The sequence below is a fragment of the Mustela lutreola genome, chromosome 3 (assembly GCF_030435805.1).
Source record: "Mustela lutreola isolate mMusLut2 chromosome 3, mMusLut2.pri, whole genome shotgun sequence".
Lineage (NCBI taxonomy): Eukaryota > Metazoa > Chordata > Mammalia > Carnivora > Mustelidae > Mustela > Mustela lutreola.
The window spans coordinates 48,733,368-48,751,632 of record NC_081292.1 but is presented as its reverse complement, the minus strand read 5'-3'; the positions used below and the strand labels follow the sequence as shown (position 1 = coordinate 48,751,632).

The window sequence follows — 18,265 nt, the reverse complement described above, 5'->3', positions numbered from 1 at the left end:
TTCTGCCCTGGAATGTGTGCCCATGGCAGATAGTAAAATCTGGAATCGAAGTGTTCTGATATGGTTGCTTTTATTGAATGTGCAAGAATGAGTACTGAATTTGCCCTCCACACACCTGGCTGATTCCGTCTTTGGCCTGGCAGCATCTCGCTCTGGGCCCACTGTAATACACTTTCAAACTGCTTGGCCCCCTTGTAGCAGCACACTGAAGAGACCTGTGCAGGTGTGAAACATCTGCTTCCATCTTCAAGTGAGGAGATAAGTGATGCAGAAAGCCATTAACCTTCCACATTTTATCAGTGGTACTAAATAATTGCTGGAAAAGGAGGAATCCAAAGAACCTAATTTGGGAATAAGGTTGTGAATTAGACAGGTGTTGGTTCAGTTGGCTTTTTTTTTTTTTTTTGGATGGATATAAAAAGGAAAAGACTTGAAAATGCTTTCATTCGTTGAAATGTTTGATGTGGGTGATGATATCACTTGTTTAAATTTCTAACTCTTAAAACACCAAATACATTGTGGGTTCTGTCTCAAAAACAATTCTTTTATTAGACACCAACAATATCTGAGTAATTAGATGTTAGGTGAGTTAACAAAAACTAAGTCTGAGTATTTTGATTATATGCATAAGTGACACTATCATTTTCATCTTAATGAATGAACATTTGCAATAAAATGGTAAATAACAGTTTTAAGAAGCGTATAATTTATGATTAGTCTCTCTGGTACTCGAGATTGTATTTTTGACTCAGCCTGTGTTTAATTTTGTTGTTACTGAATATTTAGTGTTCTTACAAAAATTTTAACTATAACATTTTGACCATATCTGACATTTTATTATATCTTTGTGGATTGTCAAATGACATGGAGGAAGCTGGCAAACATTATACCGATGTGTATAAAATGGAAACTAAGGAAGTGCCTAAAATGTCACAAAATTTGAAACATGTAATATTTTATATTAGAAATGCTCATGCAATCTATAAAAAATCCAGAGGAGAGAGAATCAGAGTAGGTGAGAGTTCTGGAAACCATCTCATAAGGCATAGTTAAGGAACTTAAAGTCTTTAGCTAAAGTACTGAAGACCAACTACTGATACAGCAGTTTATTTCAGATTCTTTGAAGGTCTGTTGTATAGAACAGAATATTATTTTAATATATTTTATTATTTTAATTAATTTAATAATATAATATCTGGTATATTATTTTATATTAGCAGAAGGCAGAAGAAAGATCCATCAATGGGATTTATAAAACGGACAAATGAAATCCTGGACATTCTAACAACTACATTTGTCTCACAGCGAAACATATGGCTTTGTGAGGCAGTGAAACCTCTGTTGCTGGAGGTAGATAGACAGATGCTGGAGACTGCATTAAGGGAGGTAAGAAGGGGTCCTTGCATTGGATCGGAGGTTAGAAGTCTTCTACTCAGCCTTAATGTGCCAGAAAGTCCTAAAGAGATTTTTATATTTAGGGAGTTTTCTTTTTTAATTTTAAGATACATCATCACAAGTAAAGAAATGAATTAATCAACAAAAAATACAGATCCATCTAAGGTAGCTTTTGTACTGCACAAAATGACAGATCCTGTCCTCCCTCAATGTCATGTTTAGTTTCAGGTACTTTTGTACTGGGATTAGTTCATCTAGAAAATACATTTAATGTACAGTTTATATTAAAGACTGTGGTGAGTTACTGGTGCTGGGTACTAAATACAGAACTCTAATCCTTACATCACTAATTCTCTGGGTGACTCTGGATAAGTTGCTTTTCTATAACAGTTTCCTCATCCATAAAATGAGAAATACTTTTGTCATGGGTATTTCTGGGAGGATTAGATAAAGACTCCATTCAAGAAAAATGTAATATAAACACAGTGTTCCACCAGCCTGATTGGGATAAATTAGCTTTAAAAAATGTATATTAACTCTTTCAAATCTGCACAGCATTGACATAAATGAAGCATGCAGGAGCTGTTATTTACTTAAAAGTGTTTCAGGAATCAGGAAAGCAGAATGCAACTTCTTACAAATCAATCATCTATGTTCTTTAGCAGAAAAAAAAAAGCCCCCAAACAGTTCGATTTAATTGAATTATGCAGGTATATTTAAATCATGAAAACTATATAGTATTTTATCAGAAAAATAAAAAATAAAAATAAAAAACATCCTATCCACATTGGTTAGAATCTCTTAAGTTTTTAGTTTGTAAAATAGGTGGAAACTGAGGAAGTTTTTCAGTTAAGAGTCTGGTCTTCTAGCTAGCTGATCAGCTAGCTTCTCCTAGCTGATCAGATCTCTTTACTTCTCCACCTTTAACAAGGCATCTCTGTTTTGTATTATACATAGGAATGGTTACTGATTGTGTATACAGATGGTGACCTGATCTAAAGAAGGTGGTCCAGTCCACAGTTGGCTGGTGATTTGGGTGGTGATATCATAGGAATAATGGTTGCTATCTAAGTCTGTCAGACCATTCTCTCTGGAATTTAGACTGGGAAATGAATAGATGGGAGTGAGAGCAGTCCAGAGTAGATATGCAGAGAGAAATGCAGCAACATGAGAAATGAAGCCATGTTGACGATGAGGGAGAGGCAGAGAGAGCAATTAGCTCCTAGGGCTGACTCCGTCCCTTGAATGGTTTTCCAGTTATCCATAGGTTTTCTTACCCTGGAGCCCTTGCCACTGAAGGCTCCATCCCTTGCCAAATTACATCCCTGTCCCTTGCTAAATCCGCATGGTTAGCACTTTCCTTCATCATGTCAAATTATAAAGAACATCAAATTCATCTTTTTTCTAGACCAAGTTTTCAGAAATTTCACATGCTGTGTTGGTTCATTTCTCATTTCTTTTGTTCATCACCACATCAGGTATCATTTTGAAAGAATATTTCTTATTAAGTTTAATAATGGTAAGTAATTGTTTACATTATAAGGGATTTTTCTTTCTCCTTTTTTTTTTCCTTTTTGGATGAAGCAGAAAAATATGCTTAAGTAGTTTTTTGATAAAAAGTTTCATTCATTTTGTTATTGTTATTTCTATATTCCCACTTTGTCTTTTGGCTGATGAGTAGAATCGACACTTAGAGAAAGTGGACTATACTACTAAAATTAGCCATAGTAGCTCCTGTGCATGACAATGGAACTGACTGATCTTATACAGGGAAGCCTTTACTGATTTTTAAAAATTAAATTTCTGTACATAGTCTGGTTATTCTCCTATTTCATACAAGGCAAATGAAATTTGTATAAGTTAACTGTGATTATCAAGAACTAAAGAGTGGTTTCTTATTTAAACAAGTTAGGATTTTTCCTTCTTTTTCCCTGCTATATTTTAAAAATTAATTATACTTTATTTTTTAGAGTATTTTGAATTCTAGAGCGGTTTTTAACTTTCCAGACTTTTGTCCAAACTAAGTTGGCTGAGATGCAGCGCGGGTCATTTTGGATGGTGATGGGGGACTGGCAAGGCCTGGGGCACCTCTGCAGACCTGGAAATATATTAGACTTGGAACCTAGAGCTCTTGGCTTGGAACCTAGAGCTATTTGGCACAGTTGGCCCAGAGAGGATACTACACTTGCAGTCTGTTTGCAACACAAATATGGGATGGAGGGCATGAGTGGAAGAAAGGGAAGAGTAAGAATCTTGAATTGCAAGATTCAGAATTCTGTCAAGGTGTGACAGAACAGTGACAACTGTTCATACATGACTACATACATGAATAACATCAAGTACCTACCATGTGGTTGGTTAGAGATCACAAAATGGTCATATGACAAGATTTTAGTTTTTATTTCAGTAATTTAAAAAGAGAATATTCAAACATTTAAAAAAGTTGGTATTTAAAAATTGGGAGCTTTCAAGTTAAAATTTGTATTTGCAGTTGCTCATGATGTCTGGCAGCACTCGCCTCTCATCCACATGGCAGTGATTGCTTGGAGCTGAGTGGCCTCTGGCCTGTTTAAACAGAGCATGCATTATCCTCATTTATACTATCTGACTTCTATCAACATTGGAATTTATCAACCTCAGTGCTAAATGTTTTACATATATTAACTAATTTAATTTGTATTTACAACCTACAAGATTGATGACAGTATTATCCTTATTTTATACATGAGCAAACTGAGACTCAGAGATATCAACTATCTTGACTAAGGTCACTCAAAGCTATTAAGTGGTAGAGATATAATTTGAATTCAAGCGTGTCAAACTCTAAAACCAGTGCTCTTGCTAGTACTATATACTGTCAATGTACTGAATTTATGTTATTGATTGGAGCAAAACTCAATTTCTTATTTCTCTTTTGTTATTAAGTACAGAGTATTTTAAAGCCATATAGATTAGTTTTCTGATGCTGTAGCAAACAAGTTTAAAGGCTTAGAACAACACTGGTTTATTGTTTTCTAGCTTGTAGAGGCTGCCTATGTTCCTTGGACTGTGTCCCTTCCTATCTTCAGATTGCATCATCCCATCTTCTTCTGTCTTTGACCTTCCCGCGTTTTTCCTACAAGAACTCCTTAATTATATTGAGGTCTTCTGGATAATCTTCCCATCTCACAATCCTTAACTTAATAACATCAGTGTTTCCCCCCGCTCATAGTTTTTAGGGATTAGGGTATGAATGTCTTTGAAGAGCCATTAGTCAACCTACCATACCATACTAGCTATGGGCACCTAACTTTGATCCATTTCCACACTAAGTCACCTTCCAATATCATAAACTATTAGGGAAGTCATTTACATATCCTCTACTGGTACCAAAACATTTTTTAAAGAAGGACTTAATGTGCTATAGTGAAGTGGAAGCCTAAGAAAGATGATTATAATCAAAAGAGGACTTTAGAAAGTTATCTCTATTTGAATCCAAAATATATTACGTTCTTCATTTCCATGGCAGATAAAAATTAAACCACGCTCTGCAGAAGATAAGAGTTCTATAATCAGAAATCAACATCTGCAGATATTGTGACATTGCACCTGCATGTTTTGAAGTGAAGAATATAAAAATACCAAGCACATATAAAAGGCTATCTTTAAACACTAATAATTTTGCTTTTTCAAAACAAAGTATCTTAAATATAACGGTTATTCTTATTAAAGCCTTTGAAGACATGCTAACTCTGCAGATTTAAATGAAACTAATTTTTTTCCTGTCGACTCAAAAAGCTTCTCTGTTAAATGAAGCTTCCACAAGAGTTTTTACTACCAACTATGAAAAATTAAGCTTACAAATACACTTCAAAAAAAGTATAACAAAGATAATAATAAACTTGTCATCCCAAAGATGTGATCCTTGGTTTCCTACCATTAAGACTGTATTTTTATGTGAGAAGAAATGTTGATTTGAAACCATCACTGCTATAAAATAACTCATAGTAAAACAGAATGGTAGCAGAACGTACAGGTGTGTATGTCCAATGGTTACTTACAAAATATTGGACATGGTCTTAAAAAAGGAATTGGGCCTGCTATGGAATCACTGATATAGGAATGAGTTATGGTAGCCTTAGGAGTAGATAAGATTTCTAGTGAAGAAAGTTTAAAGGAAGAAGAGCAGAAGCCTGATCACTGAAACTTTAAACATGTACAAGCCACATGAATTTTATTAATTCATAAAACTTATTTGAAATTACATTGTTCATTATATGCCTATGTTAATACAGACTTGGCCCATATTGTTTGCTACTATATCTCTAGTCCATAGACTGATGCCTGGCACACAGTACGTACTAAAAAAAAATTATTGAGTAAGTGACTGAATGAAGAAGTAATGCTTTTATAAACATTCAGATCCTTAGGTATCTCAAGTATGGTTTACCCCAGGTGATCTACCTAGTCAAGGTAACACATTTAGAGAGACATGCATTTTACTTCATAGATTTTTTCCTATAGATTTGGATTCTGACCTTGTATTTTGGTGTGTGACTCTTCAGATGTGACAGGAATCATCTTGGTTTGGAGAGGTTTGTTTTCACTTTTGTTTTCTCCCTTTAAGAAACAAAATAAAGATCGTACATGACAGATTTAAATTAAAAAAAAAATCTAAATGTAAAATATAACAGAGTTTTTCATTCAGTGATCAAGCCAATCATCAAAAGTTTATCATTTGTTTATGGTATACTACAAATGATAATTCTTGTACTTAAAAGAATATTCTTGGCTCTACTATTGAATCATCAACCCTAACCTTCATGGCTTGCTGGCCTCAGGCACTCTCTTTTTGTCCGTGTGGTTGCTGCATCTCCCTGGCACATGTTCCACCCAATTTCACTCCTCACTCCCCACAGCTCCAGTGTTGGCTCTGGTCTATGTCTTTAGTAGTAGAACTTAAAGTGAGGGAGAGAAGAAAGTAGTCTAGTTTCTTAATTCAGAGCTCTCTCTTCTCATTGTGATTTCATTTGTTTCTGTCTCATTTGAGCGTCTAAGTTTTCCTTTGAAATGTATGTATGTCTCACTGGATGTGGCCAGTGTTTGTCGAGGATGTTCCTACGGGGATGGAGATATAAGGAAAGACTATGGAAATGTTGGCTCCCAAGCTGTTCACAGTTTAGAAGGGGAAACAAACACTAAAAAATGTAAATGTAAGGAAATGTTATAGGAGATGAGACAATGTAGAGGATAGAACAGGACAGAAGGGTGGAATGGTCAATTCTATAGGAGGAGAAGGAAAGGGAGGAGAGTATTACAAATCAAGATGATTTTGTTTTTGAGTGAACAGGATATGGAAAATATTCCAGGCAGAGGATGCCTCTTTAACAATAGTCCAAGGTGTGATTGTGTACTTGGGGGAGACTAAAGTAGAAGTGGTTGAATGGGAAATAGTGTGAGAAAATAAGGCTAGCTAAATAGGCAGGGACAAAGGCCTTGAGAATTTCACAAGTGTTGGTGTGGAGTTTGACATTATTTATAAGCACTATATGTCAGGAACATTTTAAACTGGAAAATAAATTAATCAGATGATTTAATTTAAGCCTGACAGTAACCATATGCGTTAGGCAAGACAGCTATTATTGTTTTTATGTTCTTGAGTAGGAAATTGATTAACTAGCTAGAAAGATATAGATCCCTGGATATATTATGAAGTAGTGGTAAAGCCCTCTGAGTTCAATAAAGTACTTTTACATCATATTATGATGTTATTCATAAACATTTCATCATAGTCTTTTCATGTATACAAATGTTGATTTATGTGAATGGTGTCTTATTCTGTAGTATGAGAGTCTGGAATGGTCTTAGTTTGCAGATCTTGATTTATTGGTTATTGACCAATGGAAGTCACCTATGATATTTTGGTTTAAGAACAAACTCTTTAAATGAAACTTTAAAAGAACAATGTAAATCGATTTATTCATTCATGAATATCTTCCTATAGGCCTCAAAACATCTATTTGTATTTCAGAAACTTGTTGTTTAAATGTCATTTTAAAAGGTTATATTCTATCGATTAAAATGATTTTTAACTTTCTGTCATCTTTAATATTTAGCATATTTGAAACTAGAGAATAACTCTATTTCCTCAAGCAATGTATTATTATATCTAAACAATAGATGTAAATAATTTCCCAAAATATGCCTTTTAAGATATAATGTGATGCCCATAGACTTCATGTTAACATCCATAAATTGGTACCATCAGAATATCATGGGATATACACAAGAGTTGTTCTACCTGTGTCTAGTCTAAGTACTTCTCCAGTATTACTGTCATGGGATGTACACCAGAGTTGTTCTACCTGTGTTTAATCTAAATACTTCTCCAGTATTACTATTTCTGTATTTTCTAAGGATTTATTTATTTATTTTTATTGTGTTATATTAGTCACCATACAGTGTACATCATTATTTTTGATGTAGTGTTCCATGATTCATTGCTCGTGCATGGATCCAGTGCTCCACACAATCTGTGGCCTCCTTAATACCCACCACTAGGCTTACCCAACCCCCCCACCCCTCCCTTCTAAAATCCTCCATTTGTTTCCCGGAGTCCTTAGTCTTTCATGGTTCTTTTCCCATTCTGATTTCTTCCCCTTCATTTTTTCCCTTTTCTAATATCCTCCATGCTATTCCTTATGTTCCACAAATAAGTGAAACCATATGATAATTGACTTTCTCTGTTTGACTCATTTCACTTAGCATAATCTCCTTCAATCCCAATCATGCTGAGGCAAAAGTTGGGTATTCATCCTTTCTTTTTTTTTTTTTTTTAAAGATTTTATTTATTTATTTGACAGAGAGAGATCACAAGTAGGCAGAGAGGCAGGCAGAGAGAGAGGAGGAAGCAGGCTCCCTGCTGAGCAGAGAGCCCGATGCCGGACTCGATCCCAGGACCCTGAGATCATGACCTGAGCCGAAGGCAGCAGCTTAACCCACTGAGCCACCCAGGCGCCCCTATTCATCCTTTCTGATGGCTAATATTCCATTGTGTATATAGACCATATCTTTATCCATTTGTCTATTGAAGGGCATCTTATCTCTTTCCACATTTTGGCTATTGTGGACATGCTGATATGAACACTGGGGTGCATATGGCCCTTCTTTTCACTACATCTATATTTTTGGGGTAAATACCCAGTAGCGCAATTACTGGATCATAGAGTAGCTCTATTTTTAATGTCTTGAGGAACTTCCACACTGTTTTCCAAAGTGGCTACACCAATTTGCATTCCCACCAAGAGTGTAAGAGGGTTCCCCTTTCTCAACAACTTCTCCAATATATGTTTTTTCTTGCCTTGTCATTTTTTGCTATTCTAACTGTTGTAAGGTGGTATCTCAATGTGGTTTTGATTTGAATCTCCCTGATGGCTAATGATGATGAAGACTTTTTTATGTGTCTGTTATCCATTTGTATGTCTTCTTTGGAGAAGTGTCTGCTCATGTCTTCTGCCCATTTTTTGACTTGATTATCTGTTTTTTGGGTGTTGAGTTTGAGAAGTTCTTTATAGATCTTGGATATCAGCCCTTTGTTTGTAGTGTCATTTGCAAAATATCTCCTCCCATTCTGTGGGTTGCCTTTTTGTTTGGTTGACAGTTTCCTTTGCTGTGAAGAAGTTTTTTTTTATCTTGATGAAGTCCCAAAAGTTCATTTTCGCTTTCGTTTTCCTTGGAAACCTTTGGAGTCTGGAGACCTGTCTTGAAAGAAGTTTCTGTGGCTGATGTTGAAGAGGTTACTGCCCATGTTCTCTTCTAGGATTTTGATGGATTCCTGTCTCACACTGAGGTCTTTCATCCATTTAGAGTTTATCTTTGTGTATGGTGTAAGAGAATAGTCCAATTTCATTCTTCTGTATATAGCTATATGCAATTTTCTCCACACCATTTATAGAAGAGACTGTCTTTTTTCCAGTGGATATTTTTTCCTGCTTTGCCAAAGATTGGTTGACCAGAGTTGAAATTCCATATATGGGCTCTCTATTCTGTTCAGTTGGTGTATGTGTCTGTTTTTGTGCCAGAACCATGCTGTCTTGGTGATCACAGCTTTGTAATATAGCTTGAAATCAGGCAATATGATGCCCCCAGTCTTTTTTTTTTTTTTTTTTTCTTCAACATTTCCTTGGTGGTTCAGGGTCCACAATGTGGTGAAACTGGAACTCAATCACAAGAAAAAGTTTGAAAGAAATTCAAACACTTGGAATCTAAAGACCATCTTACTGTTTCTGAAGGAAAGAACTGTGTAAGGAGTATCTGTTCTTTTTGCCTTCTCTCTAACATTCCTTTATCCAGCGAGTTGAGTATTTAGAAAGTTGATTCAACTATAATTCATTTGTTCTGAAGAAGTATAGCCTAGAGATTTAGCTTTCAGGTGCAACAGTCAGATAGAACAGGGTTCCAGTCCAAGCTCTGCCAGTTGTTAGTTGTGTGTAAGCAACAAATTATAACAGGACTCATGGTTACTCTGAAGATTTAATACAATAGTACTTGGAACAGGATAGCAACTTTCCTGGCACATAGTAATTATTGTTAGCTATATGTTCTCTGAGAGAATAATATATTAGTTATTTTTATGTGTTCTGTTGGAAAATAATTACGACAGGCAGGGATTAAATATCATTGAAGTGACTTTTCCAGCAAGAAACACAAGACTAGCTGAAGGAAAATACCCAGTTCAACATCTGTGATATTCCATGAGTTTTTAAACATATAAATAGTTTTCAAAATATGGGAATATTTATATTAGTACAAGAATTAGAAAAAATTCAAGAGTACTCTCATGAAGCAATGCTAAGCACATTGTCCATATCTGCTCTCCAGTGCAAACACAGTCAATTGTTAATCAGAAATCAAAGGCAGATTTTCCAGGGCAAATGCTAAGTAATCTTGGTGTTTTCTATACTCTAGGCTCATTTAAACCTGAGTCATTAGACCATGCTATTTTAGTCCCTGAGGTATACTCCTGCTTGTACTTGACATCCTTCATCCAAGTCTTTTAGATGGGAAAATAATTATTGCTCTAAAAATCTTACATAGCACTTTTAGGTAAATCTAGTCAGTAATTTATGAAAATTATTCAATAGATAGTTATAAGTGACTATTGATCATATAATTATCACTTTAGACTTATATTTATCATATAAACACAAACTATAATAATAATAATAATATTAATAGCCATTTGGGAAGCCTCTACTATGCACTTTATTTTTTTCCCTTTTAAAAAATATTTTATTTTTAAGTAATCTTCACTCATTATGCAGCTTGAACCCACAACCCTGTGATCAAGAGTCACATGCTCCACTGAATGAGCCAGCCAGGTGCCCCTTCCAGTACTTTATCATCACCCTGTTGGTGAAGTGTTTAAGAGTCAATTTTAGACATGATAATTGATCCCTAAATGCTTCAGTATGTGTCTCTAGAAAAGAGAGACCTTTTCCTATATAATACAATGCTATTACCATATGATGCTATACTATTATCATATGAACACTAGTCACTCGCATTCCACTAGAGAGAACTCACAAATAGGGCCACACTTACTTGAAAGGGAGGCTGCTAATTTCTAGTATGCAGTTTAGATATATTGTCTCTAGTTTATAAAACAGGCTATGAAGCAGGTATTATCATCATTTTACAGATGAATAGACCTAGAACTTATGAAAAAAACTTATCAAGAGCCAGGTTCCTCCACTTTGGTAGTACTGAAATTCTGAACTGGATAATTCTATATTGTGAAAGTCTGCCCTGTATGTTCTAGGATGTCTAGCAGCATTTCTGGTCTTTACTGACTAGATGCAAGTAACATCTCTACTCCTGAGCTGTGATGATCAAAAGTGACTCCATACGTGACCAATTGTCCTGAATGGCAAAACTATTTCCTTTTCAGGAACTCCTAGTCTAAAGCAATAATTGTTAAATTGTAATTTACCACATCCAGGATATTTAACATTCTTTGTTGAAGCAAATTCATATAGACCACTAGATATTTGAGAAATTATTTCTTTTTGAATTATTCAGAAGTGTAAATCAGCAATGAGAAGTTTTACTTGGCTTTTCCAACTCCTAATGTAATCTTCTAAAAATTTATCAACCTGTTTTAAAGCAAATACATATAAAATACATAAAAATACATAAATACATAAAAAATAAAGCAAATATATATAGTATATATAAAACAGTGTGGATAAACTTCCAAAGACAAACAGCATGACCCAAATGGTAGCAGGTGAAATAGCCATCTTACATACCACAGCATATATTAAAACACTGGACAAAAATCAATCACTAGACAAAAAATGATGATAATCAAGACTGATTTAGGAATGTAAGTAGCATACCTGTCTTGTGGATTGCTGAAGCTGATTGCTTGGATCAGGACCTTGTTTATTCTCATCGTTCCCTTCTCTAGGCTTCACCTTGTTTGATTTTATTGTTAACGATTTAAACATTTTCTCTGAGGTGGTTCTGAAAACTTCTGTTTTTATGACTCTGTCTCAGGGTAGAGCAACGTACTTTGTTTTTCTTTTCATTAGTAGACAAGCCAATTAGTTGTTTAATCGGGATTTTGTTCTCGTTAATTCCTAGAGGCAACTCTGTAGCTAGTCAGGGCTTTGGCTTAAAAGCAGCAAATTACTTCTGCTTGGGTGATTTGAATTCTGTTTATGAACTTTAAAGAGAAAAAATGCTCATGAGAATAGTTTACAAGTGGAGGATTAAACGAAACTTCATTGTTGATTTGAAGTTGTTTAAATGTGATCATACTGTCCACTGGTTTATTTATTTTTCTTTTCTAATTACCCACCTACCCATCTCCATCTATCTAATTTAATCAAAGTAACATGTAAATGATTAAAAAATAATATGTGTGTAAGGACTTATAAGGAACAACAGTTCATTCCCCCCAAAGTTCCCATCTCTAGTTCTACACCAGGAGATAACTTTTTTTTTCCTTTTTCTATCCTTCTTTTTCTTTTTTAATAAACATTTTATTAATTGATCAGATTAATGGAACTCTTAGAAATTATAGTGGAAAGTCATAAAATGAAGCTTTGCACTCCCAATAGCCTAAATGTTCATCTCGGATTCATAATGATGATTATATTAGAATTAATCAAAGAGTATGTTAGTTTGCTGGGGCTGCCAAAGCAAATTACCACAGACTGGATGACTTAAACAACAGAAATTTATTTGTCACAACTTTGGAAGAATTATTGATGTCCCAGATCAGAAAGGTTGGTTTCTTCCAAGGGTCATGAGGGAAGGAAGTATTCTAGGTCTCTTTGGCTTATAGATAGCTATCTTCTCCCTGTGTCTTCACTTTGTCTTTCCCCTGATAATGTTTGAGTCCCCAGTTCCTTCTTATAAGGGTGCCAATCATACTGGATTAAGGCCCACCTCAGTGAACTCATTATAACTTAATTACTTCTTTAAAGACCCTAACTAGATGTAGTCATATTTTGAGGTCCTGGGGATTAGGACTTCAATATGCACTTTTGAGAAAATATAATTCAGCCTTTAACAGAGACAGTATATTTGATAAAAACAGTTTAAAGGATATGTATTTTGTTGCTTAGAAGCAATTTGTTCTAAAACTTCCTACAAATTCACAATTTTCTTATGAATCACTGGATTATCATAAAAGTTACATATGTGATTCCTAGTTTTATAAGCCTACCTAATTCCATTGGATTATTAATTTCATAAATTGCAAAAAATAATATATTTTACCACACCACAGATTTTTTTTCTAAACCAATAAAGTTAAAGTTTTTGAAAGTGGAGACTTGGGATGCCTGGGTGGCTCAGTTGGTTAAGCAGCTGCCTTCGGCTCAGGTCATGATCCCAGCGTCCTGGGATCGAGTCCCGCATTGGGCTCCTTGCTTGGCAGGGAGCCTGCTTCTCCCTCTGCTTCTGCCTGCCACTCTGTCTGCCTGTGCTTGCTCTCGCTTCTCTCTCTATGACAAATAAATAAAGGCCTTAAACGACACACTGGACCAGATGGACATCACAGATATATTCAGAATATTTCATCCCAAAGCAACAGAATACACATTCTTCTCTAGTGCACATGGAACATTCTCCAGAATAGATCACATCCTCGGTCCTAAATCAGGACTCAACCGGTATCAAAAGATTGGGATCATTCCCTGCATATTTTCAGACCACAATGCTCTAAAGCTAGAACTCAACCACAAAAGGAAGTTTGGAAAGAACCCAAATACATGGAGACTAAACAGTATCCTTCTAAAGAATGAATGGGTCAACCGGGAAATTAAAGAAGAATTGAAAAAAATCATGGAAACAAATGATAATGAAAATACAACGGTTCAAAATCTGTGGGACACAACAAAGGCAGTCCTGAGAGGAAAATATATAGCGGTACAAGCCTTTCTCAAGAAATAAATAAAATCTTAAAAAAAAAAAAAAAAGAAAGTGGAGACATATTATTACCACATTTTATTCTATCTTTATATAGTAAAGAAACTCAAGTCTCTACTGAATAGAATTAAAAAATTTTTTTTGTTTTTAAATTTTCATTTAAATTCCAGTTAGTTAACATACAGTGAACCATTCATTACAGGTACACAATATAGTGATTCAACACCCATACAACACTAGTGCTCATCATAACAACTGCACTTCTTAATCTCCATCATCTATTTAACCCAGCACTCCACCAACCTCCCCCCTGGAAACCGTCAGTTTGTTCTAGATACTTAGGAGTTTGTTTCTTGGTTTGCTTCTGTCTCTCTCTTTTTTTGTCCTTTGTTCATTTGTTTTGTTTCTTAAATTCCACATAGGAGTGAAATTATATGGTATTTGTTTTTCTCCGACTGACTTATTTTGCTTAGCATGATATTCTTGCTCCATCCATGTCAATGTAAACAACAAGATTTCATTCTTTTTTATGGCCAAGTAATATAATATTATGTTTTGTGTGTGTGTGTGTGTATGCCACATCTTCTTTTTTTTTTTTTTTTAAAACATATAATGCATTATTTGTTTTAGGGGTACAGGTCTGTGAATTACCAGTCTTACACAATTCACATCATTCCCCATAGCACATGCCCTCCCCAATGCCCATAAGTATACCACATCTTCTTTATCCATTCATCAGTCATTGCAGCCACTGGACACCTGCACTGTTTCCATTGTTTGGCTATTGTAGATAATGTTGCTATAAACATCAGAGTGCATGTATAACTTTGAATAAGAGTTTTTATGATCTTTGGGTAAATACCCAGTAGTGCAATTGCTAGATCAGAGGGAAGTCCTATTTTTAACTTTTTGAGGAACCTCCATACTATCTTTTAGAGTGGCTGCACCACTTTACATTCCCACCAACAGTGCAAGACAGTTCCCTTTTTTCTGCATCCTCACCAATACCTGTCTCTTCTCGTGTTGTTGATTTTAGCCATTCTGACAGGGGTTGATTGACATCTCATTGCAGTTTTGACTTGCATTTCCTTGATGATGAGTGATATTGACTGAGCATCTTTTCATGTGTCTGTTGGCCATCTGGGTGTCTTCTCTGGAAAAATGTCTATTCACGTCTTCTGCCCATTTTTAAACTGAGTTGTTTGTTTTTTTGGGTGCTAAGTTTTATAAGTTCTCTATGTATTTTAGATATTAAGCCTTTATTAGGTAATGTCATTTGCAGTATCTTCTCCCATTTTATAGGTTGCCTTTCAGTTTTGTTGATTGTTTCCTTCACTGCACAGAAGCTTTTTATTTTGATGTAGTTCCAACTACTTATTTTTACTTTTATCTCTGTCATCTCAGGAGACATATCTAGAAAAATGTGGGTATGACCAATGTCAAACAAGTTATTGCCTGTGCTCTCTTCTAGAATTTTTTTCAGGTCTCACATTTAGGTCTTTAACCCACTTTGAATTTATTTTTGTCTATGGTGTAAGAAAGTGATCTGGTTTTATTCTTCTGCATGTTGCTGTCCTCTTTTCCCAACACCATTTGTTCAATAGACATTCGTTTTCCATTGGATATTCTTTCCTGGTTTGTGGAAGATTAATTGTCCAAATAGTTGTGGGTCCATTTCTGAATTTTCTATTTCTGTTCTATTGATTTATGTGTATATTTTTGTCCCAGTATCATACTGTTTTGATTACTGCAATTTTGTAGTATAATTTAAGTCCAGAGTTGTGATGTCTCCAGCTTTGGTTTTCTTTTTCAAGGTTGCTTTGTCTATTAGGGGTCTTTTATGTTTCCACACAAATTTTAGGATTGTTTGATGTAGCTCTCTGCAAATGCTGTTGGTATTTTGATAAGGATTGCATTAAATGTGTAGAGTGCTTTGGGTACAATAATTTTAATTATCTTCTTGATGAACAGCATTTGGGTTGTTTCTAGTTTTGAGCTAATTATGAATAAAGCTGCTCTAAACATTACCATACAAGTCTTTATGTGGACATAAGCATTCATTTCTTTCGGGTCTGTTTATAGGAGTAGAAATGTTGAGCCACAGTATAGATATGTATTTAGCTACATTAGAAACTGACAGTTTTCTAAAGTTGGTGTGACATTTATACTCCCTTCAGTAATGTATGAGTGTCCATTGTTCCATAGCAATTCTGGTGCATAGGCAGTGGTATTTCACTGTGGTCTCGATATGCATTTATAGAATAAGTTACTGGTCCTCTATAATAAATATTAAGAGAGTCTTGGTGAAAATAATGTTAAAATAATTATCCTGATTTATTATAACAAGGGTTAACAATATTATCAACTAAGTGTTTTTGGCCATCTGGGTGTGTGTGTGTGTGTGTGTACATAATGTAATCCATTTTTGGCACTCCTGATATAAGGTGCTCAGTTTGTGCTAATATAAATTTTTAGCCTATTACTTATAATTATCATTAGAAGTTCTATTATTAGGGCCCCTGGGTAACTCACTCAGTCTATTGAATGTTGGACTCTTGGTTTTGGCTCAGGTCATGCTATCAGGGTCTTGTGATCAAGCCCAGTGTCAGGCTCTGGGCTCAGTGAGGAGTCTGCTTAAGGATTCTCTCCTTCTGCCCCTCCACCTATTCTCTCTAAAATAAATAAATAAATGTTTCTATTGTCAAGCATTTTCAAAGTTTGGGATCACTATCATAAAAATATCATTTAATTAAATATCAAAAGATTTTTATGGAAGGGGATACTAAAAAAGAGTCATGCTTATCTCCTTTTTCCATATAAACTGTGAGTTGCTCAAATCCATACAGTTTTAAGTGCTGGACTTTAATCTTCACATTCTCTAATTTCAAATATTTTATTTTCCCTCATAAGTCAACTATGTCTCTTTCTAATGAGTCAAGTTGGTATTTCAACTTTATTCAAAAATAAATATATTAAATATCAAAATGTTAAGAAAAAGTGAGCTCATTGTTATAGATTTCCATAATAATACAAATAAGTTTCTTTCTGGGACACCACTTAGGGACAGAGGATTGGACTAGTTCAAATTCATAGATTAGTTACAGTTGTTCTGTGAAATCAGGAATGGGCATAACAAAACTTTACGCAAGTGAAATTACATAGCTAGCGGTATACTACAGAAATAGAGTGCTGTAGAGAATTTAGAAAGTATGTTATGAATTAAATGTTATGAATTCAAAAGTATATTATGAATTAAATGCAGTAATTTAACTCAGGTAATATACATCCCACAAGAAGATTCATTTAATAATTTATCTTACAGATTTACTGGTAATGATCAAAATTTTCCATATTTGCCTGAATATGTAGAGACAGTTTGCAACCACTTTTTAAAACTACATAGTTTTTTTTTTATTAACATATAATGTATTATTTGCCCCAGGGGTATAGGTCTGTGAATCATCAGGCTTACACATTTCACAGCATTCACCATAGCACATACCCTCCCCAATGAAAACTACATACAGTTTTAAATATTGGCTATTTTCAATGAATATTCAAATAAAATAGAGTAAAAGTTAAAATACATTTACAAATCTTATGTATAATTAAGTAATTAATTAAGGTGGTTTTTAACCCTTCCCCATTAATACATTTATTTATTTAACAGACATATTGGATGTCTACGTATTACAAAACATTGCCAGGATTCACAATGGATGAATTATATTCCCTGCATCTAGATACTTAATACCATGTATTTGCATGCCCGTATTCTCCACTAAGCTGTGAGACAGGAAGTCTCAATTTCTACATCTCAAGTGCTCATTAGATAAGTTCACAAAGCACTATATATAGTTTTGACATCAGAGTCACAGCTTTGCAGTTTTTTAACTATGTAACTTTTGGGCAAATTGCTTGACTTTTTTAAGATTCAGGGTTTTTTTTTTTTTTTTTTTTTTTTGGCTTTTTTTTTTTTAAGATTTTATTTATTTATTTGACAGAGATCACAAATAGGCAGAGAAGCAGGCAGAGAGAGAGGAAGAAACAGGTTCCCTGCTGAGCAGAAAGCCCGATGTGGGGCTCGATCCCAGGACTCTGGGATCATGACCTGAGCCGAAGGCAGAGGCTTTAACCCACTGAGCCACCCAGGTGCCCTGTGATGGCTTTTTTTTTTTTTTTTTTTTTAAATTTTTTATTTTTATCTGAATATTGGGGCCAATAATGAAACCTGTCTGGTAAGCAATTATGAGCAGTAAGTGAAATAATGTACATAATGTTACTGGCTTTCAATGTCTCTGATTATTAAGTTTATTGAGTCATCTAATGACTGAATAAATGAATACATGAATCAACAAATAGATGAACATAAGCATAAATATGTAGCAATATCCAATAAATGACATATGAGTGACAATATCTGGAAAATTCTTGACCTCTAAACTCAAGT

The 18,265-nt window shown here is 34.7% G+C and overlaps 1 protein-coding gene across 1 annotated transcript in view; it reads right to left on the bottom strand.

Annotated features, from left to right (window-relative positions):
• CNGB3 (cyclic nucleotide gated channel subunit beta 3) overlaps positions 1 to 11,885 on the bottom strand; it is a 170,960-nt gene extending 159,075 nt beyond the window's left edge. Inside the window, exons 1-2 of the mRNA XM_059166079.1 lie at positions 11,775 to 11,885; positions 5,913 to 5,994 (exon numbers count right to left, since the gene is read on the bottom strand). Coding sequence (XP_059022062.1) covers positions 5,913 to 5,994; positions 11,775 to 11,885 — 193 coding nt within the window. The remainder of the gene's footprint in view (positions 1 to 5,912; positions 5,995 to 11,774) is intronic.
• Positions 11,886 to 18,265: the final 6,380 nt, after the last annotated feature.